Consider the following 17196-nt stretch of genomic DNA (forward strand, 5'->3'; position numbering starts at 1 on the left):
ATACAGGGATTGAATATTAGTGTCACAGCCCTGGTAAAGTCTTCACAAAAAGTAACACAGCCATACAAATTCGCCTATAGCGTCATAACAATTAATCACATTCACAATATTTTAACCCCCTGGACACTACTGGTCATCTAACAGCATTTCTGATTGGTTGATAACTTGAAATGCTCATCATTTCAATTGCCATTTATGACTAGGCTTTAAACTATTTATGGCCAAACTTGCATTTGCAGATGATCTCATTAATACCCTTCTTGATTGGTTCAAAATTGGACACAATATTCATTTTGGCCAATCAGCAGGTAGTTCTCATGGGTTAACATTGAAAGAAAGCTGGTTCGTGTGCGTGCATTTTGATTATCTTTGCACTAAATTCAAATCGGTACACTGCAACTTTTAATTAAATTCAGGATTTTTTCGTTAAAAATACATAGGTGTGTTAATTGTTAATATTGAACGAAATTGGGCAAATGGGGTATCAAAATGTGTTTACATAAACCACCTTTCTTTCTATGCTAAAATATTGTGAATACAATTAATAGTTCCAGAGCTATAGGTGTATTTGTCACGACTGCATTACTTTTTGTGAAGAGTTGACATTTCTTTGCATATCTCCAAAATATTAAAGCTCTTGCAATGTTTCCGTGTTGTAAATATTTTTTCATTGTCATCAGGAAAATTTTACTGTGTGCATCATTTTTTTTATATGGTATACTAAGTTGAGAATATGTACTAGAAATATTTGGGCATGTTAAGTATATCCCACTCTAAAAATGACTGAACCAGGACAAAATTGGCAATTTTACACTAATTTTTTCCCCCATAATTGAGGTGAATTTTGCCTAGAAAAAGATATACATGAACACCTTAATTGTTGATTTTCTGCTCGATATATATAATGTGGATTATAAAGCTGGCCTGCCTGAAAAGAACTGTCAGGTGTGCCACACTACCCTGCTCCCATGGGTGTCAATTCTGGTAGATGCAGGGATATGTCCCCATCCATTTTTTTTTTGCAAGATCACCCAATGTTTTGTTCTTTTTAGCCACTCTTTGACAATTCAGGCCAAATGCCCACTCCAAACTTTTCAAGATGGATTTATGTCACTACCTGCTCCATCCAACCTACAACCTAATATGCAAGTGGATTTTTATTCATAAACAAATATGCAAATGTCAAATTTATCTATTAAATCTTGCATGCATTTTTATAGCAATATTTGCTATTCAGAAGTCTCAATTTGAGTTGAAAGTGAGAATATTGTTTTGTTTTACATGTACGTTTTTAATAAATCTTTTCAGAGCCCCAAACAAGAATACTAGCTGCCATTGATACCATGCTGAACAGATATGCTGGACAACAGATCAGAAATGTTGCGGTAAGGCAATATTTTGTTTTTATTGCAATTTTGTCTCCATATTAATGATCAATTTAGCATTTCACGGTATAGGTGCAGGATAATCATATCACAATCTGATCCTCTCAGATCAAAATCAGAAATTTTGAAAATTTGTTATTACTATCCTTAACTTGCTCATTACCTACCCAAGTCACAGATGACTTTTAAGTTAACTTTAGAACTTAAAAGTTCTAAAGTTATAAACTTTTTATGTCTATCATGAATTATTCTATCTCAGGAACTTAATGGAATTTTCTCACGTAACCTAGTAAATGAGCACAAAATTTATTTGAAAGAATGGAACATATGATGTTGCATAACCAAATGCCTGATTTGCACACATCTCTGTACATTTTATGTACATTACTGTAAATTTATTCAACAAATGTTTGTGCCTTAAAAACATTTCAACCTTGTATTTTTGAATATTAAAATTTCACTAATTTTAGTTTTCTTTACTCTTTGCACAAGCTAAAAGAAGTATTTGAAAAATGTGAAAATTAATTTAGTGCAAATATTCCCACTTTAACATATCTTTGTTTTGTTATTTTATTTTAACTGCAGACTTTGGGAGGTCATATTATGATAGGAGCAACAGATATCTCTGCAATCTTATTGGCTGTTGGGTGTCATGTGACTGTTGCAAAAGCTGGAGGTAAGAAGTTCCTTCTGTGAACTTAATACGGGTAGATGCTGTAATGTTGGTCGAAGCAGCCAAAAAATTGATTTTCATTGTCTAAATCAGTATATTACCCAAAGACCGAGAAAGGAGAGATGGGAAAAATATCACATTTTGCCACACATCAGCCCTCCGCTAGGATCAGGCATTTATTTTGCTAATTGCAAAAATCCTTTACATATAATAATAAAGACAACAACAATTTACCGTATATAAAAAGCAAAATTGGCTAAGGCTTCAGCAAGCGTTAAGCATACAAAAAGATGCAAATATGGGAAAATAGATAATATATGGAATACCGGTAAATAAAAAGCAACGGAACTGTGTGATGCCACGCAGGCCAATAGCCTTCAGATGAGGTACCTAAAAGGGACACATAATATGATTTGAATAGGGTGAATTACGCTTGTAAGGGAAGCTGCTTACAAGCAAAAAATGTTGAGCAAAAGCTGATATGGTGAGTTACGCTAAATATTGTAAGGGAAACTGCTTACAAGCAAGGAACCTTTAAAAGCAAAACGCTGAAGCCTTAGAAGCATTTTTAAATTAAAGATTTGTTCTTTTCCTTTGCTGGAGCCTGCAAGATGTTCCCGAGCATCCTTGTAGCTTTGTAGGAAAATAACCTATATATTTGAAAAGATAATCATTATTGATTAATTACTATTTCTTAATACTTTACAAGCAAGGGCGCCTTATAAGGCTATAAGTATTCTTTAAGTACTTTTGCTGATGACACATCAGGATATTGGTCTATTAAAGGAACAAGGGCAAAATGTGAAAAAAAAAAAAAAAAAGTCATTTTAATGGACGCGACCATTTTCGGCATGGGTAAACTGGTTTCTTCAAGACGAGCATTCAGAAACATTATTATTAAAAAATAACACTTTAATGTTTTGCAAAAGTTTATTCTACAAATCATATACTTTGAAAACTTGCTTAATACATGTATATTGTTGCTTATGAGTTATGTACTTTTTGCAAAAGTGTTGTTGTTTCAGCCCTCTTTACAACATAACTCAAGAACCACAGGACCTACAAAAGTGTATCTGTGATATTTGAATTCTTCTACATACTACGCTATGAATTGAGCAATGCAATTTTGCCAAAGCTCACTACCATTCGCAAGATTTTAAGATAGTGTATAGCCTTAATCAGTGTCAACAAAGATCAAATGCACATCATTGATTCTATTCCATAAGTAGGGCAAAGAAGAAAAATTTTGTCAGTGCATTGGGCTCATTAACATACATACATTAATGAGCTAAACAAGTTTAACAAGATGGTTGGCTTGAAGAAGCCGACCGATCGTGTAACGGTTTGTAAAACCATCAAGATAAAACTGACAGTTCCAATGGCCATGAGTGCTTGCTTCGCGGGCAAGTGGTGCGAAATATAAATGATCAATGCAGAAATTTAGTTGATATTATTGGCAGTATAAAGCGGCTGAGGAGATTAACTCAGTCGCTTTATACTGCCAACTGCCAGATTAGCTGGCCATTGTGTAAAACCGTCTTGAACAAGACTATATAATAATAATTCCAATATAATGCAATAACAACAGAAACAGTCTGTAACAGAACATTTTTCTGTTCTATCATATAAACGATACCTTATAATTTGTTTTTCTTTTAAATAGGCAAAGAAAGGCAGATAGCTTTGGACCAAACATTCCATCAGAAAACAGTAGCTAGTGCTATAGACCCAGAGGAAGTTCTTATTAGTGTAGAGATACCCTATAGTACCCAGGTATGAGCTACATATATAATATATATTATAAACCCTTAAACAATTTGTCATATTTTACCAACGTTTTAGATGACTGAAGGTAACTCATTCAGTTGAATTCTACCAACTATATAAGAGTTCAGATGCAAAAACCAATATACTGTATTCTCTATGGCGTTGCAATTTCCAAAAGGGGGGCATTAATTAAAGGTCCTTTTTACAATGATAATTTCCATTAAAAACATTGCATGCTCCAGTGGGCCACAAACAATATGTTATTTCTACAAATACTGTAAACACTGTGTGGTTGATAACAATGGATATCGTGAATTTGGCGATCACATGTTTGAAAATATGAATACTGTATGGTATTTTCAGCATTTAAAGAACAGTTTGGTGGAAGAAAAATGTGATGCGATCAAGCAAAATTAGTCTGATGCCGATCAAAATCAAAATTCAGTTTTCAATTTCATTAAATGAGACATTCTCAGCGCTTTGTTTTGCTCAAAACCCTGTCATACCGTACTGGTCGAGTATAGTCCCACCGTTTTTATGTGAAAATGTTTCACAATTGGGGTGGGATTATACTCAATTTCTTTTTTTTTTTTTAAGTTTATTTTTTCCGGTTTTGGAGTGTCCCTGGACCTAGACCTAGATGCTAGGATCATTCATGGTTGACCTAAAAAATTCAATGCATTTTGAAATCATTAATAGAGTATGACATGAATACAAATTATCAATTTTCATATTAAAAATACAAAATATCTTGAAATTTTTTTATTTTTTTATTTTTTTTTTTTAACCATGAATTATCCTAGCATCTAGGTTTAGTTCCATGGAAATTTACCAACTATATAAGAGGTCTAGGTCCAGGGAAATTTTTTTAAATTTCTGAAATTTTTCGAAAAATGGGGGGTGGGATTATACTCGAACGTGGGACTATACTCGGACGAATACGGTAATTAGACTTACGGTTCCAGAGATATGGCCATTTTAGTGTTGCTCAGAATGATAAAGGAACAAGTTGAATACTATTTTGGCTGTATCTCAAAACCAATATTCCTAACATTCGACTCATTTTGCTTGATCACATCACAAATGGTAGAGGCATTTATTAAGGATACGCTTTTTACCATTATTATGTTTTGATGGATCCAAGTTGTAATAATATTGGATCCTACACATAATAATGATCAAATTGATGCTTTTCGCCCAATATTTATTGGTCTAAGCTATGAGTTTTAAAATATTGGACTCGACTCGTCTCGTCCAATATTTTAAAACTTATAGCTCGAACAATAAATATTGGGCTCAATCGATCCAATTTTATATCAATATGGTATCCAGTTTTCTCAATATAAGATATTGGCATGTAAATGTATATTTGGTAAAGCAATTCATATAAAGCAAGCATTATAGGGCTTATCTCTAAATGTTTGAAATGGTGTTTATCTTGATTTGCTACTGAACTCTCTATTTGTACCCTGTATATTTACCTCCATGTTGTGTCACATTTAGCCTTGTTTTACTTGTATTTATTTGTCTTTCAGGATCAGTATGTAACAGCCTACAAACTAACACCAAGAAGACAGCAGTCAGACTCCGCCATTCTGAATGCGGTGTACAATGTGACATTTGAAGGGAACAGTGTAGTTGTCAAGACAGCTACTTTTGTGTACATTGGTCTGTGTGCAAAAAATGTGCCTGTGTTTGCAAAGAATACTACCATGAAAACAGCTGACAAGTAAGGAAATATGATACTATTCACCCTTTGCACGGTCATCTGAAAACAAGGTTCTATCCACAAAGTGTGCATTGCATGTGCGTACAAAAAAAAGCGCAGTGATTTATAGTGCGCTACGCACAGGCACAACACCTAGATGTTAATCCACAAGCCTCAGCACACTTTATAGGTTGTTGCTGACCACAATGGCCCCATATCATTCCATAACCCATTTAACAACAATTCAGGGACTTTGCTGCTACAAGAGCGCACACCCTATACTCCAGGCCCTGTCCTACAGACCCGTATACATTTTTCAAAGAGGAAAGTTTGAAAGTTGATTCGAGTAGGGTATGCATAGGTCTTCCAAATTCTACTAGGTGGAAAATTCCAAACCCGGGCAAACTCTGTATACAGCCATTTTTCAAAATGGCTGCCAAAATGTACTTTAAATGAACCAGGTAAAATGATAATAACTCTGAAACTACTTGACCTAGGGAGGTGATTGAGGGGTCTATCCCCACTAAATCAAAGCTGTCTGATTGAATGAAGGGGGTTTCATGTATGTCTGAGGTCCAGGACACCTGGAATCCAAGATGGCCGCCCGTAGCAACCATAATCATCATATTAGCCCGGTGAAATGACAATAATTCGGAATCTGCTTGACCTACAAGGGTCATTGAGGTGTCTATCCCCACTAAATCAAGGCTGGCTGAGTGAATGAAGGGGGTTTCATGGATGTCTGAGGTCCAGGACACCTGAAATCCAAGATGGCCGCCAAAGCGACCATAAATCATCATTAGCCAGGTGAAATGACAATAATTCGGAATCTGCTTGACCTACAAGGGTCATTGAGGTGTATATCCCCACTAAATCAAGCCTGACTGAGTGAATGAAGGGGGTTTCATGGATGTCTGAGGTCTAGGACACCTGAAATCCAAGATGGCCACCCACAGCAACCATAAATCATCAAATTAGCCAGGTGAAATGACAATAATTCGGAATCTGCCTGACCTACAAGGGTCATTGAGGTGTATATCCCCACTAAATCAAGCCTGACTGAGTGAATGAAGGGGGTTTCATGGGATGTCTGAGGTCTAGGACACCTGAAATCCAAGATGGCCACCCGAAGCAACCATAATCATCATATCAGCCAGATGAAATGACAATAATTCGGAATCTGCTTGACCTAAAAGGGTCATTGAGGTCTCTATCCCTACTAAATCAAGACTGTCTAATTGAATGAAGGGTGTTGTGGTTGTCTGATGTCTAGGACACCCACAATCTAAGATGGCCGCCCATAACCATATAATATTCACATTAACCAGGTGAAATGACAATATCTCGGTAACTATTTAATCTAGAAGAGCAATTAAGGTGTGTAACATCGCTGAATCAAGTCACACCAAATCCAGATGGCAGTCATAGCAACCACTATAAATCAAATGAAATGTCATTAATTAGAACCAATGTACCTATGAAAATCAAGCATATTTTGCACAGTTTTCACATTTGCAAATGATTTGACTCAGGGTATAGGTACATAATGTTGCCCACTTAACCAATGTTACGTTAGTTGTTAATTTTGTTTGTTAATGTTATAGGTGAGTAGAGATTGACAGACATGACAGAGGAAAAGGAAGAAAGTACACCTGAGATCGATGGACTTAATCTCCTTATTCCCAAGCCTGCTCATGCTCCTCCAGACATCCATGAAACCCCCTTCATTCACTCAGCCAGCCTTAATTTAGTGGAGATAGACACCTCAATGACCCTTGTAGGTCAAGCAGATTCCGAATTATTGTCATTTCACCTGGCTAATATGATGATTTATGGTTGTTATGGGTGGCCATCTTGGATTTCAGGTGTCCTGGACCTCAGACATCCACAAAACCCCTTCATTCACTCAGCCAGCCTTGATTTAGTGGGGATAGACACCTCAATGACCCTTGTAGGTCAGGCAGATTCCGAATTATTGTCATGTCATCTGGCTAATATGATGATTATATATGGTTGCTACGGACGGCCATCTTGGATTCCAGGTGTCCTGGACCTCAGACATCCATGAAAACCCCTTCATTCAATCAGACAGCCTTGATTTAGTGGGGATAGACACCTCAATCACCCCTCTAGGTCAAGTAGTTTCAGAGTTATAGTCATTTTACCTGGTTCATAATCATACATTTTGGCGGCCATTTTGAAAAAATGGCCATATACAGAGTTTGCCCGGGTTTGGAATTTTCCACCTAGTAGAATTTGGAAGACCTTTCCTCTTTGAAAAATGTATATGGGTCTGTAGGACAGGGCCAGGACTACTAGACATTCCACAAATAACCTTTGTAACCAGGATCAGCTCCCCGAGTTTCGTACGGGTTACAACGAGACAATTAGCAGTAAGTTCCTTGTCCAAGGGAATTTCAAGCTAACTTAAATTTTCCATGAGAGTGTACTAGGCACCGCCAGGTTTCGAACCCGCAATCTCTCATACCATAGTCGAACGCCTTATCGATTGAGCTAACTTCACTGCTTTATTATTGACTTTACACCTGTCAATGCAAACCTTGCACCTTGCAGAGAACAATGACATTGCTAAGAATTGTGTCCACCTTGGAGACACACTATCTAACATGTGTGGACACAATAAGAAGAGAAATCTTCAGAAATTAATTTCTGTTCAGTAATCTTGTAAGTCTAAATAAGAATAATTTATTTTCAACAATGAATGGTTACATCATCTTTTCCTATCCTCTTTCAGAGAGTGGGACAATGCTCTTCTTGAGAACACCACATCATCTTTAGCAGAAGAATTGACCTCTGACCTCAACATTACAAACTCTCCATCAGACAAGTATACACATTCTTTGGTCGTTGCAAGTTTCTTCAAATTCTACATAGAAGTGCTGAAACAACTCAAAGAGAGAGGGGTAAGTGAAGAGTTACAAGACATATATTTTGTCTTGTACCTTAAATTTTTAATGTGTTTCATATAATGTTTTCGCAGCATTTGTATATATTTTGCTGCTTTGAACTTTTCTGTAAGCGCATTGAGTTTCCTTGTGGTATTATATGCGCCCTAAAAATGTGTTTATTATTATTATTATTATTATTATTAAGGCCGTTGTGTGTATTTTTGGTCCCCACATATATGTAGGGCTTATGTTATCATCCAAATGGTTGCCTGGTTGTTTGTTTTTTTGTTTCCTTGCTTGGCAACGCAATAACCAATCAACTTCAAACTTGGTGTGGTGATAGGATATGGTAGCCTGATGTGCTGTATAGTTTTGTGTCTTGTTATTTGCATATTTATGAATATTAATGCTGATTTGCATATTTTGCCTACATTTTCATTAATCCACTCTGCAGTTTAAACTCAATAACTGATCAACTTCAAACTTGGTTTGGTAATTGGATATGGTGGCCTGATATGCTGTATAGTTTTGTTTCATGTTATTTGCATATTTATGAAGATTAATGAGCTTATTTGCATGTTGAACATTATTTGTATTTACAAACCTTTGTTATTCACACACCTTTGTGTGGGGGCCACCTTAATTACGAACCGCGTAATGATGGAGAATCATGTGTAGTGAAGTCCCTGGGTGGGCGCTTATAGAGGCATAGGCGGTTAATGGAACACATACGGTGCATGTTTTAAACATTGTGTTATCAGCTATTGAGAGATTTGAGATTAAACACTGTCAAATATCCAGAATAATGAGCTATTCCATCTAAAATCCACACTACCCCTGTCAATTTTGGAAATATCTTCCACAGGGAGAGTATGAATTTCAAATGGAATGAACATATTAGGCCGCTGCATTTGAATTTCATACACCTTCTGAGAAAGATTCAACCTGAATCTTCCACAGAGGGAGGGCGGGTTTCAAATGGAGTTGATTAATGTGCTAATTCCATTTGAAATTCTTACTCCCCCTGTGGACTGGAAGATATTTCCAAAATCTTCCACAGGGGTAGTGTGGATTTCAACTGGAATAGCACAATGCTGAAAGAAAATATTTTGTCTTTGTTTACAGATACATTGTCACAATTTGCCCACATCAGTTGGCAGTATTGTGTCTGAATTCCCAAGAACTACTCCATGTGGTACTGCAGTGTTTGAGGTAAGATAATTATAGTTTTTGTCAAGGTTCTTCAGTTGTCTGCTGATTTGGGGCTGTTTACAGCATAAACATGGAAATAGGGTTTTGATTTTCTAATTGAATCACGTCATCATCACATAGGCACTTCTTTCACTGAGCAAGCTGCAGAGCATTCATGTGACCCAGGCAGTCCGACACCACTGAAGGACATTGCCAAGTACTATAGTCTGGTTTTAAATAGTGCCACAGTAGACTGATTACACCCATAGTTTGTTAAAGCCGTTGTTGACAAACTTTTTTGTGATAGACTTCAAAAAAGAAGAAAAAAAGAAAAATGTTCGGAACTGATTCCATCCAATTGAGTCATGGTTTTCGTAACTTACATCTGAAAGTTGAATTGTATTTCAAAACATTCTATGTGTGAGCATACATATATTTCAATGACATGTTAGAAATTGCACTAGGCTGCAACATTTAAAGATGTGGGCATAGTATTTTCTCGGTTCATCACTCATTCTTTGTCAGTGGCTGTGGCTTACCTTTTTAGCACTGAACTTTATTGGTTTCTTCATGCTGTCTATCACACAGTACCACGCTTTTCGAAGTGCGCGTATGTAGCGAGTTCTATAATAATATGCGAACGAGATCGCAGTACGTGCAACTAAAATGGTAAACAAGTTTTGTTCAATTTAGAAAAAGAGGATTTTTCGTGACAGTAACTTAATTTTTACTAATTTAAACGGTATGTGTTTAGTTTTAAAAATAATAACCGACTAAGAATGAGAATGCACCGGCATCCATTTCTCAAAATATTGGACCTGCCTGTTGTCTATCACATGGTAGAGGATAGTATAACACAAATTCCTATCCTTTATTCTCTAAGTGACATGTACAATTACATACAGTAGATGTCAAAGGATGGAGTCCAAACACCATGGGTATTGTACATCAGTTCAGTTCAGTTCAGTTTTATTTTTGCCTAACAATAAAAAAAATCAAATTACAATATGATACAATGTAGCAATATATGTGTACATCCATAAAAAAACGATGCACTTGTCGGCTGCTACATGTGTCTCATTTCACATAATAGCTAGGAATAAATACCAGACTCATTTCAAGTGCAGATCACTTCAAATCATCCCCAAGTCACATGGTTTAGGAATACAGAGAACATTCCTTAACCATGTCACTTGGGGATGACCTCCACTTGAGATGAGTCCAGTACTTGATTACCAGCTATTATGTGAAATGAGACACATGTAGCAGCCGACAAGTGCATCGTTTTGATATGGATGTACACATATGGGGTCATACAATGTAGCTATATAAAAACAAAATTGTCAACATGAGTATAAATAGAAGACAGTACAAAAACTTGAGTAGAAGTACAATATATAACTTGCCTTGACATTCTGTATCCGATAGAGCAATTAATGTGCCATAAAGACAGCAATAACACAGCCTATTACATATATTCCAGCCTTTTTCTGAGAACCAAGCTCCCCTTGGCCGTCCCATTGTGCATAGGTCTGCATTACAGCAAGCATCAGGAGAAGCAGTGTACACAGATGATATGCCCAAAGTTGAAGGTAATGTGGTATGGCAGTAATGTTTGAGACACAGAACAGTTTCAGGTCACTTTCTACTTATCGCTCATTCTACAAAATCGGGTGCCAATAGCCTTTTTTCCATTCTTTGGTCCACAAAAACTTTGTCGAGCATTTAGGGCATCAAATATGTTGTTTTTCTGGTAGAACGCAACAAGATCTACATGGACATATATAGTTTTCCATACTTTAAATTCTTTCTTCAGCCTGATTAACCCTTGCAAAGGCTCAAAAATTGCTAAAAATGCGTTGCCACTGCTCAATTGTCAAATCTGACCCTTATTTGAATAAATGCGTTTCCTTTCCTTTTTTGTTCTTTTTTAATTAGATAACGCACCATCATATTGTTTATCAAGTTATATGCAAATTAGCATAAAAATTGTCAAACATTGTCCAAAGTATATCGATCTTGGTACCAAAATGTGGCAAATTTCACAAGGAAGACTGGAAGTGGTGTTAGGTTTGTAAATCGACCTTTCTGTCTCAAGTTATATGCAAATGAGCTAATTGGCATAAAAAATGTCCGGCGGCTTGCATCCAGATTCTATTGACTCTAGTTCATTTCTGTTTTTCTATGATCAGGTGAGCTTCATGTGGCTCTAGTGCTTACAACTCGAGGAAGGGCCAAAGTCTTGTAAGTATGACTGACGACACAATCGGCCAAACAGAGCAAAGACACTTATTGTACCTTTGAAAATCTTCCAAAATTACTATATGTGCTACTAATCTCAATTTTTTGCTATAGACGAATCCAACGAGCCAAGTGATGGACAGAATTCATTAGGTCATTACTGCATATATATTTATATTGGAAGATCACATCAAGACCAAATCAAATGTGCCGCAGACGACAAACATTTGCATTTTTCTTTCTTTTACTGTCACATTGTGAAGTGCCAAATAGTGGAAGTGTTAGTTCAATACCTTTAGAAAATATTTCTCTGTGTGATGACTCATGTTGATTTTGGCTAAATATGTTGTATTTTCACTCAAAAGGGTATGTGATTCCGCTTGATTCATTGTGCACCAATTTGACCCCCTAGCTTATTGAATAAATCCTGTGGTTTTCCGATCTTGATTTGAAAAGGGAGCATGTGTGGCCGAGTGGATAAGGCGGCCGACTCATAATCCATAGGTTGCGAGTTCGAGCCCCGCTTGTGCCAACGTGTTGTGTCATTGCCTACTGGGGGATGGGGTTGGGTTGGATTGGATGTTTGTATAGTTGTTTGTTTCAATGTTGCAATATTGGCGCTGATTGAGCTGCTGCCTGCAAATTGCATTGTGTCTGTTTAGTTGTGTTTAATGTATAATTCTAGCAATTTGACCTGCAGATCACCTTTAGAGTTTGAAATAAAACCTTCCTCTTTTTTAAAAGGCCTATTGAGATAGTGATCCGAATGCTTGTTTGTTGTATTTTGTTTTGGTTAGTGATGCTGATCGATTTGATTTTTGAACAGATCTGTGGATACCAATGAGGCTTTGGCAATAGAGGGAGTAGTAGCATACGTATCAGCAGCAGATGTTCCTGGAAACAATGTGACATCAGATGGGGAGGAGGTCTTTGTTACTGAACAGGTGGGTTCATTGGATCAGAAAACAAATCAAATCAAATTCTGCTCTAACTGTGGCTTGTTTATATAAAAGGTGAGGCGGATGAACCATGATAAAGACCTTGTTACAGTCAGTTCCGATCAGGGTAATGCCCAATTGTTGGCTACACTTGCCTGTCCTGTAAAAGTGCCCAAATATCTATAGCACCCTCATGTTTCGATCCATATCAGTGTTATCGCTTATCATTAGGCCACCTAAGTTATCATAAATTGGTTTTTACCAGGTCAACTGTAAATGTTTGACTGAGTGAGACAGTGTGAGAGCTCATCTCGACACATAGAAGGGCTCCTGTCTGGGTTGCAAAAACTTGGATGTAGCTAATGTTCCGGCACTCAATATGCTCATTGTGGAGCCATGGGGACATTGTCACAGACTGGCCATATAACAAATAACAAGATGTGACTTCTGACCAGTTTTACACTGAGGTGACTCAGTGACTAGACCCCATTATGTATAGTGACTCAAGTGACTTGACAGTTGACTCATTTCAAGCTAAAAATCAAACCAAATGACTTGATTCATGATCTACCTAGATGTTTTGTTTATTTTGTTTCTTGTTTTTCTATCTGTTGTTCAGGTGTACTCTGTAGGTCAAATTCATGGTGCCATAGTGGCCGCTACTCCCGAGATTGCTCAACAAGCTGCCAAAAAGGTCAAAGTTCAATATGAAGACCTACCTGCTATTGTGACTATTGAGGTATGTGATGCACACATGATGATGCGCTCTCTTTTATCACTCTCACAAACACCCAGGGGCGTACCGGATCCACCGAGCCGGGCAGGTGAAAACATTTCCAAATCGCCCGCTGACCCAAAATGACTGGGACAGATGTGGGATAAGCGCACAAAAATTAAAATTAGGCAGCTCCATTTGAATTTCATACACCTCTAAGAAAGATTCAACCTGAATCTTGCACTGAGGGAGGGTGAGTTTCAAATGGAGCTGCCTAATGTGGTCATTGCATTTGAAATTCATACACCCCCTGTGGAAGATATTTCCAAAATCTTCCACAGGGGTAGTATGGATTTTAAATGGAATAGCCAAATTGTGGTCTAAAACTGGACCAAAGGAAGATAGTTGGGTGATCTAGAGCAATTCCGTGACCGTGGAGAGCGAAGGTTCGTTTCTCAGTGGATTTGTCTTCTATGAAGGTTAATAAAAAAAAAATTAGCGGGGTGCCCTCGCGAAAGTGTGGGCGGAAACCGTGAGAGCCCGAAATCCAAAATGGCCGCCGTCGGCCATTTAAAAAATTATTTTTTCAATGGTTTGGCCCACAATGCTGTTCAGTATATGTTTCTGAGGTTTTTTGGGTCGAGGAATTCATATCTGATGTCGATTTTATGATATGACCAACTTTTGACCTTCAAATCCAAGATGGCCGCCGATTCACAGCTAAGAAAGGTTAAATTGTCACATTTGTCGTAGAGCCTTCATAATAGGCTCTAATTCAAGCTCTCAACATGCCGAGTTGAGTGATGGACACTAAAAACTACAAGTAACAATGATTTGACCTGTTTTTGACCTTCAAATCCAAGATGGCCGCCGAATTTCAGCTGAGAAAGGTAAAAATGTCAAATTCGTCGTATAGCCTTCATAATATACTCTAATTAGAGCTCTGAGTAGAGTCTTCATAATAGCCTCTAATGAATATCCCATTCTGGCACACACACACCCCCGCACATACATATATATTCACATTATTAAAATGAGTTTAGTCTATATTGGTTTCCGGTCTACGTGTGTTTTGCCCTGCACCCTATCAATAATGAATGAATGCAGCATCAAAGATATTTATTAACATTTAGAAAGAAACATATTCTATGAGACTTGTGCATAGATCACCTACAACACTGCTTGCTTGTTACCTACAGCAAATCATCATCCCCTAACAATGTCTACTGAAATGTGGCAAGCCGTGTAGGGCCTAAGTAGTCCGATACTATCGTCCAAGGTAAACATGGTAAATGGGAGAGTTTACAAACAAAAACGAAAAACTTGTCAGAACTTGACACATATGGTGATTTTTACAACAGCTCGTCAAGGTAATGTGGGTCTAGAAGTCATTACATGCATCACATGTTACATTATATCTCAATATCATCTTCAGACAAGCTTGCAAAGGCTCAGTGTTCAAGTAAACCACCAAGTTCTGAAAGTGATGATGAGACAGGGACCATTGGCACCCAAGCGCCCGCGTTCACCTGTGCGTGGAACTCTCCACGAAAAAACTAAATGTGTATGGTGCATGCAGGGTGTGGATCTGAAGCACCCGAATAGACCATGGGTAAGCTGTTCATAATCAACACTCAGCATGGCGCTCCTATAAGAGCCACACAGTCCTCGTAAAAGATGGGGAGCTGAGGAATCGTTTCGCAGAGGTAAAGAATTTGTTCTTTCGACACGTGGATTTGATAATCTTCACTGAGCACAGGATCCATTCACTGCAGCCCCTCTTTATACCAGACTACAAACGCATGACTATGCTATGCATAGTGACTATTGCTATGCAGTGGGTGCTGTAAAATCGTCCAATCTCAAGGACCTACTCAATGCTTATTAATGAGTATCAAGAGACAAGAGAAGAACAAGAGTGAGTGGGTCTATGATATTGGGGGGGAGAGGTGATGACACTGAGGCTGCTATTTCATCACTTGGTATCAGTAATGAGCAGCTGTCACGGCGGCTGTCTCAGAAGATCAAAGACAGATCTACTGTCGCCTGGCCACTTCATATCGATCATCTTGAAGAAGCGAAGAGCTCTGTGAGTTGTGAGTAAAGCTGTCGACTTGGCTAAAACAGCCTAAGAGAAAACTGCCGATCTCAACCATTCCATATTCAGTCGGGCCTCCATGATCACAGTACTGAATAGATCACCACTACTGTTATCAACCTGGGCATCAATGTCACTTGTATGACGAGAAGTAAAGATCTGGTGGAACTCTACACAAGAATCGTGTCTGCATCAACTATGCTGACTTCAAGATCACTGGACTCAAATGATCTTTGAAGCATCAGCAACCTGCCCGCAGGAGATTGCAGACAGCAAGCCAGCCATTGTTATCGTCTACACTGATGACATCAAGATCGATACTATGACAGGCAATGTAACAGGAGTAACAGAGGGAATAAGAGGGCCTCGTGAACGGATCTCATGCTCGGTGAAGGATCGAATCCATCCACATATCTAAAGAACAAATTTCTTGGCTCTGCGAGACACACATTCTGAAGATGCATTACACCATCTAACTCTAATTGTGTGTGACTTGACGTGCTTCAAGCAACAGGCTTGTTGTTACATGATATCATTTGCAAAAGGATCCGCCAGTGCTGACTCGAGAGGCTGTGTAAGACGATCCCTTAGCTCCCCATCTACTATGCGGACTGTGTGGCGCGTAAAGGCGCGCCATGCTGAGTAGTGTGTGTTGATTCTGAACAGCTTATACCCCACGCTTTAGTCGGGTGCTTCGTGTCCACACCCTGAATGCGCCATACACATTTCGGTTTGTCGCGGAGAGCCCTGGAGCACTCTATGTGTATTTATATCTTATACAACGAGGCATCACAACCTTAAGGTTCTCAGAGCGGAGGATATTCAGTATATATAATTGTGCGGAGTTAAAACAAACAAAAACCAAATACTAATCAGGACTTAACAATTTTGGTTATGTTTACAACACTACTTCATGGAAATGTGGGACTAGAAGTCATTGCATGCTTATCAGACATGTTATATCTTCAGACAAGCTTGAAAAGACCTGACAGTGCTGGCATAAAATCAAAGAAAGTGATATTGCTCAGTGTCCAAGTCAACCACCAGGGGGCAGAGGGACCATTGGCAACCAAGCACCTGCGTTCATCTGTGTGTGGGCCTCTACACGACAAAACGAAATGTGTATGGCGCATTCAGGTCATGATGTGGAAGCGAAGCAGGCATGGTAGTACATGATATCAAGTTGCAAAAGCATCTGACATGCAGTGTTGACGTGGACTCAACAAGCTGTATGAGACGATCCTTCAGCTCCCCATCTTTTTACGAGGACTGTGTGGCTCTTAAAAGAGCGCTATGCTGAGTGTGTGTTGATTATGAACAGCTTACTCCGTGGTCCACACCCTGCATGTGCCATACACATTTAGTTTTTTTTGTGGAGAGGTCCACGCACAGATGAACGCGGGCATTTGGGTGCCAATGGCCCCTCTGTCTCATCATCACTTTCAGAACTTGGTGGTTTACTTGAATATTGAGCCTTTTCAAGCTTGTCTGAAGATGAGATTGAGATATATTGAAGAAATGTTGTAAAAATCACCATATTTGTCAAGTCCTGACCAGTTTTTCGTTTTTGT

General features: G+C 38.2%; 1 protein-coding gene across 1 annotated transcript in view; it reads left to right on the top strand.

The window, feature by feature from the left end:
* The window catches only part of LOC140167856 (xanthine dehydrogenase/oxidase-like), a 55405-nt gene that overhangs the window by 19629 nt on the left and 18580 nt on the right, over positions 1-17196 (top strand). The window contains exons 11-20 of the mRNA XM_072191147.1: positions 1309-1385; positions 1971-2061; positions 3722-3831; positions 5361-5554; positions 8289-8457; positions 9568-9654; positions 11117-11225; positions 11826-11877; positions 12701-12818; positions 13432-13551. Of these exons, the coding sequence (XP_072047248.1) occupies positions 1309-1385; positions 1971-2061; positions 3722-3831; positions 5361-5554; positions 8289-8457; positions 9568-9654; positions 11117-11225; positions 11826-11877; positions 12701-12818; positions 13432-13551 (1127 nt within the window). The remainder of the gene's footprint in view (positions 1-1308; positions 1386-1970; positions 2062-3721; positions 3832-5360; positions 5555-8288; positions 8458-9567; positions 9655-11116; positions 11226-11825; positions 11878-12700; positions 12819-13431; positions 13552-17196) is intronic.

The sequence above is a fragment of the Amphiura filiformis genome, chromosome 13 (assembly GCF_039555335.1).
Source record: "Amphiura filiformis chromosome 13, Afil_fr2py, whole genome shotgun sequence".
Taxonomy (NCBI): domain Eukaryota; kingdom Metazoa; phylum Echinodermata; class Ophiuroidea; order Amphilepidida; family Amphiuridae; genus Amphiura; species Amphiura filiformis.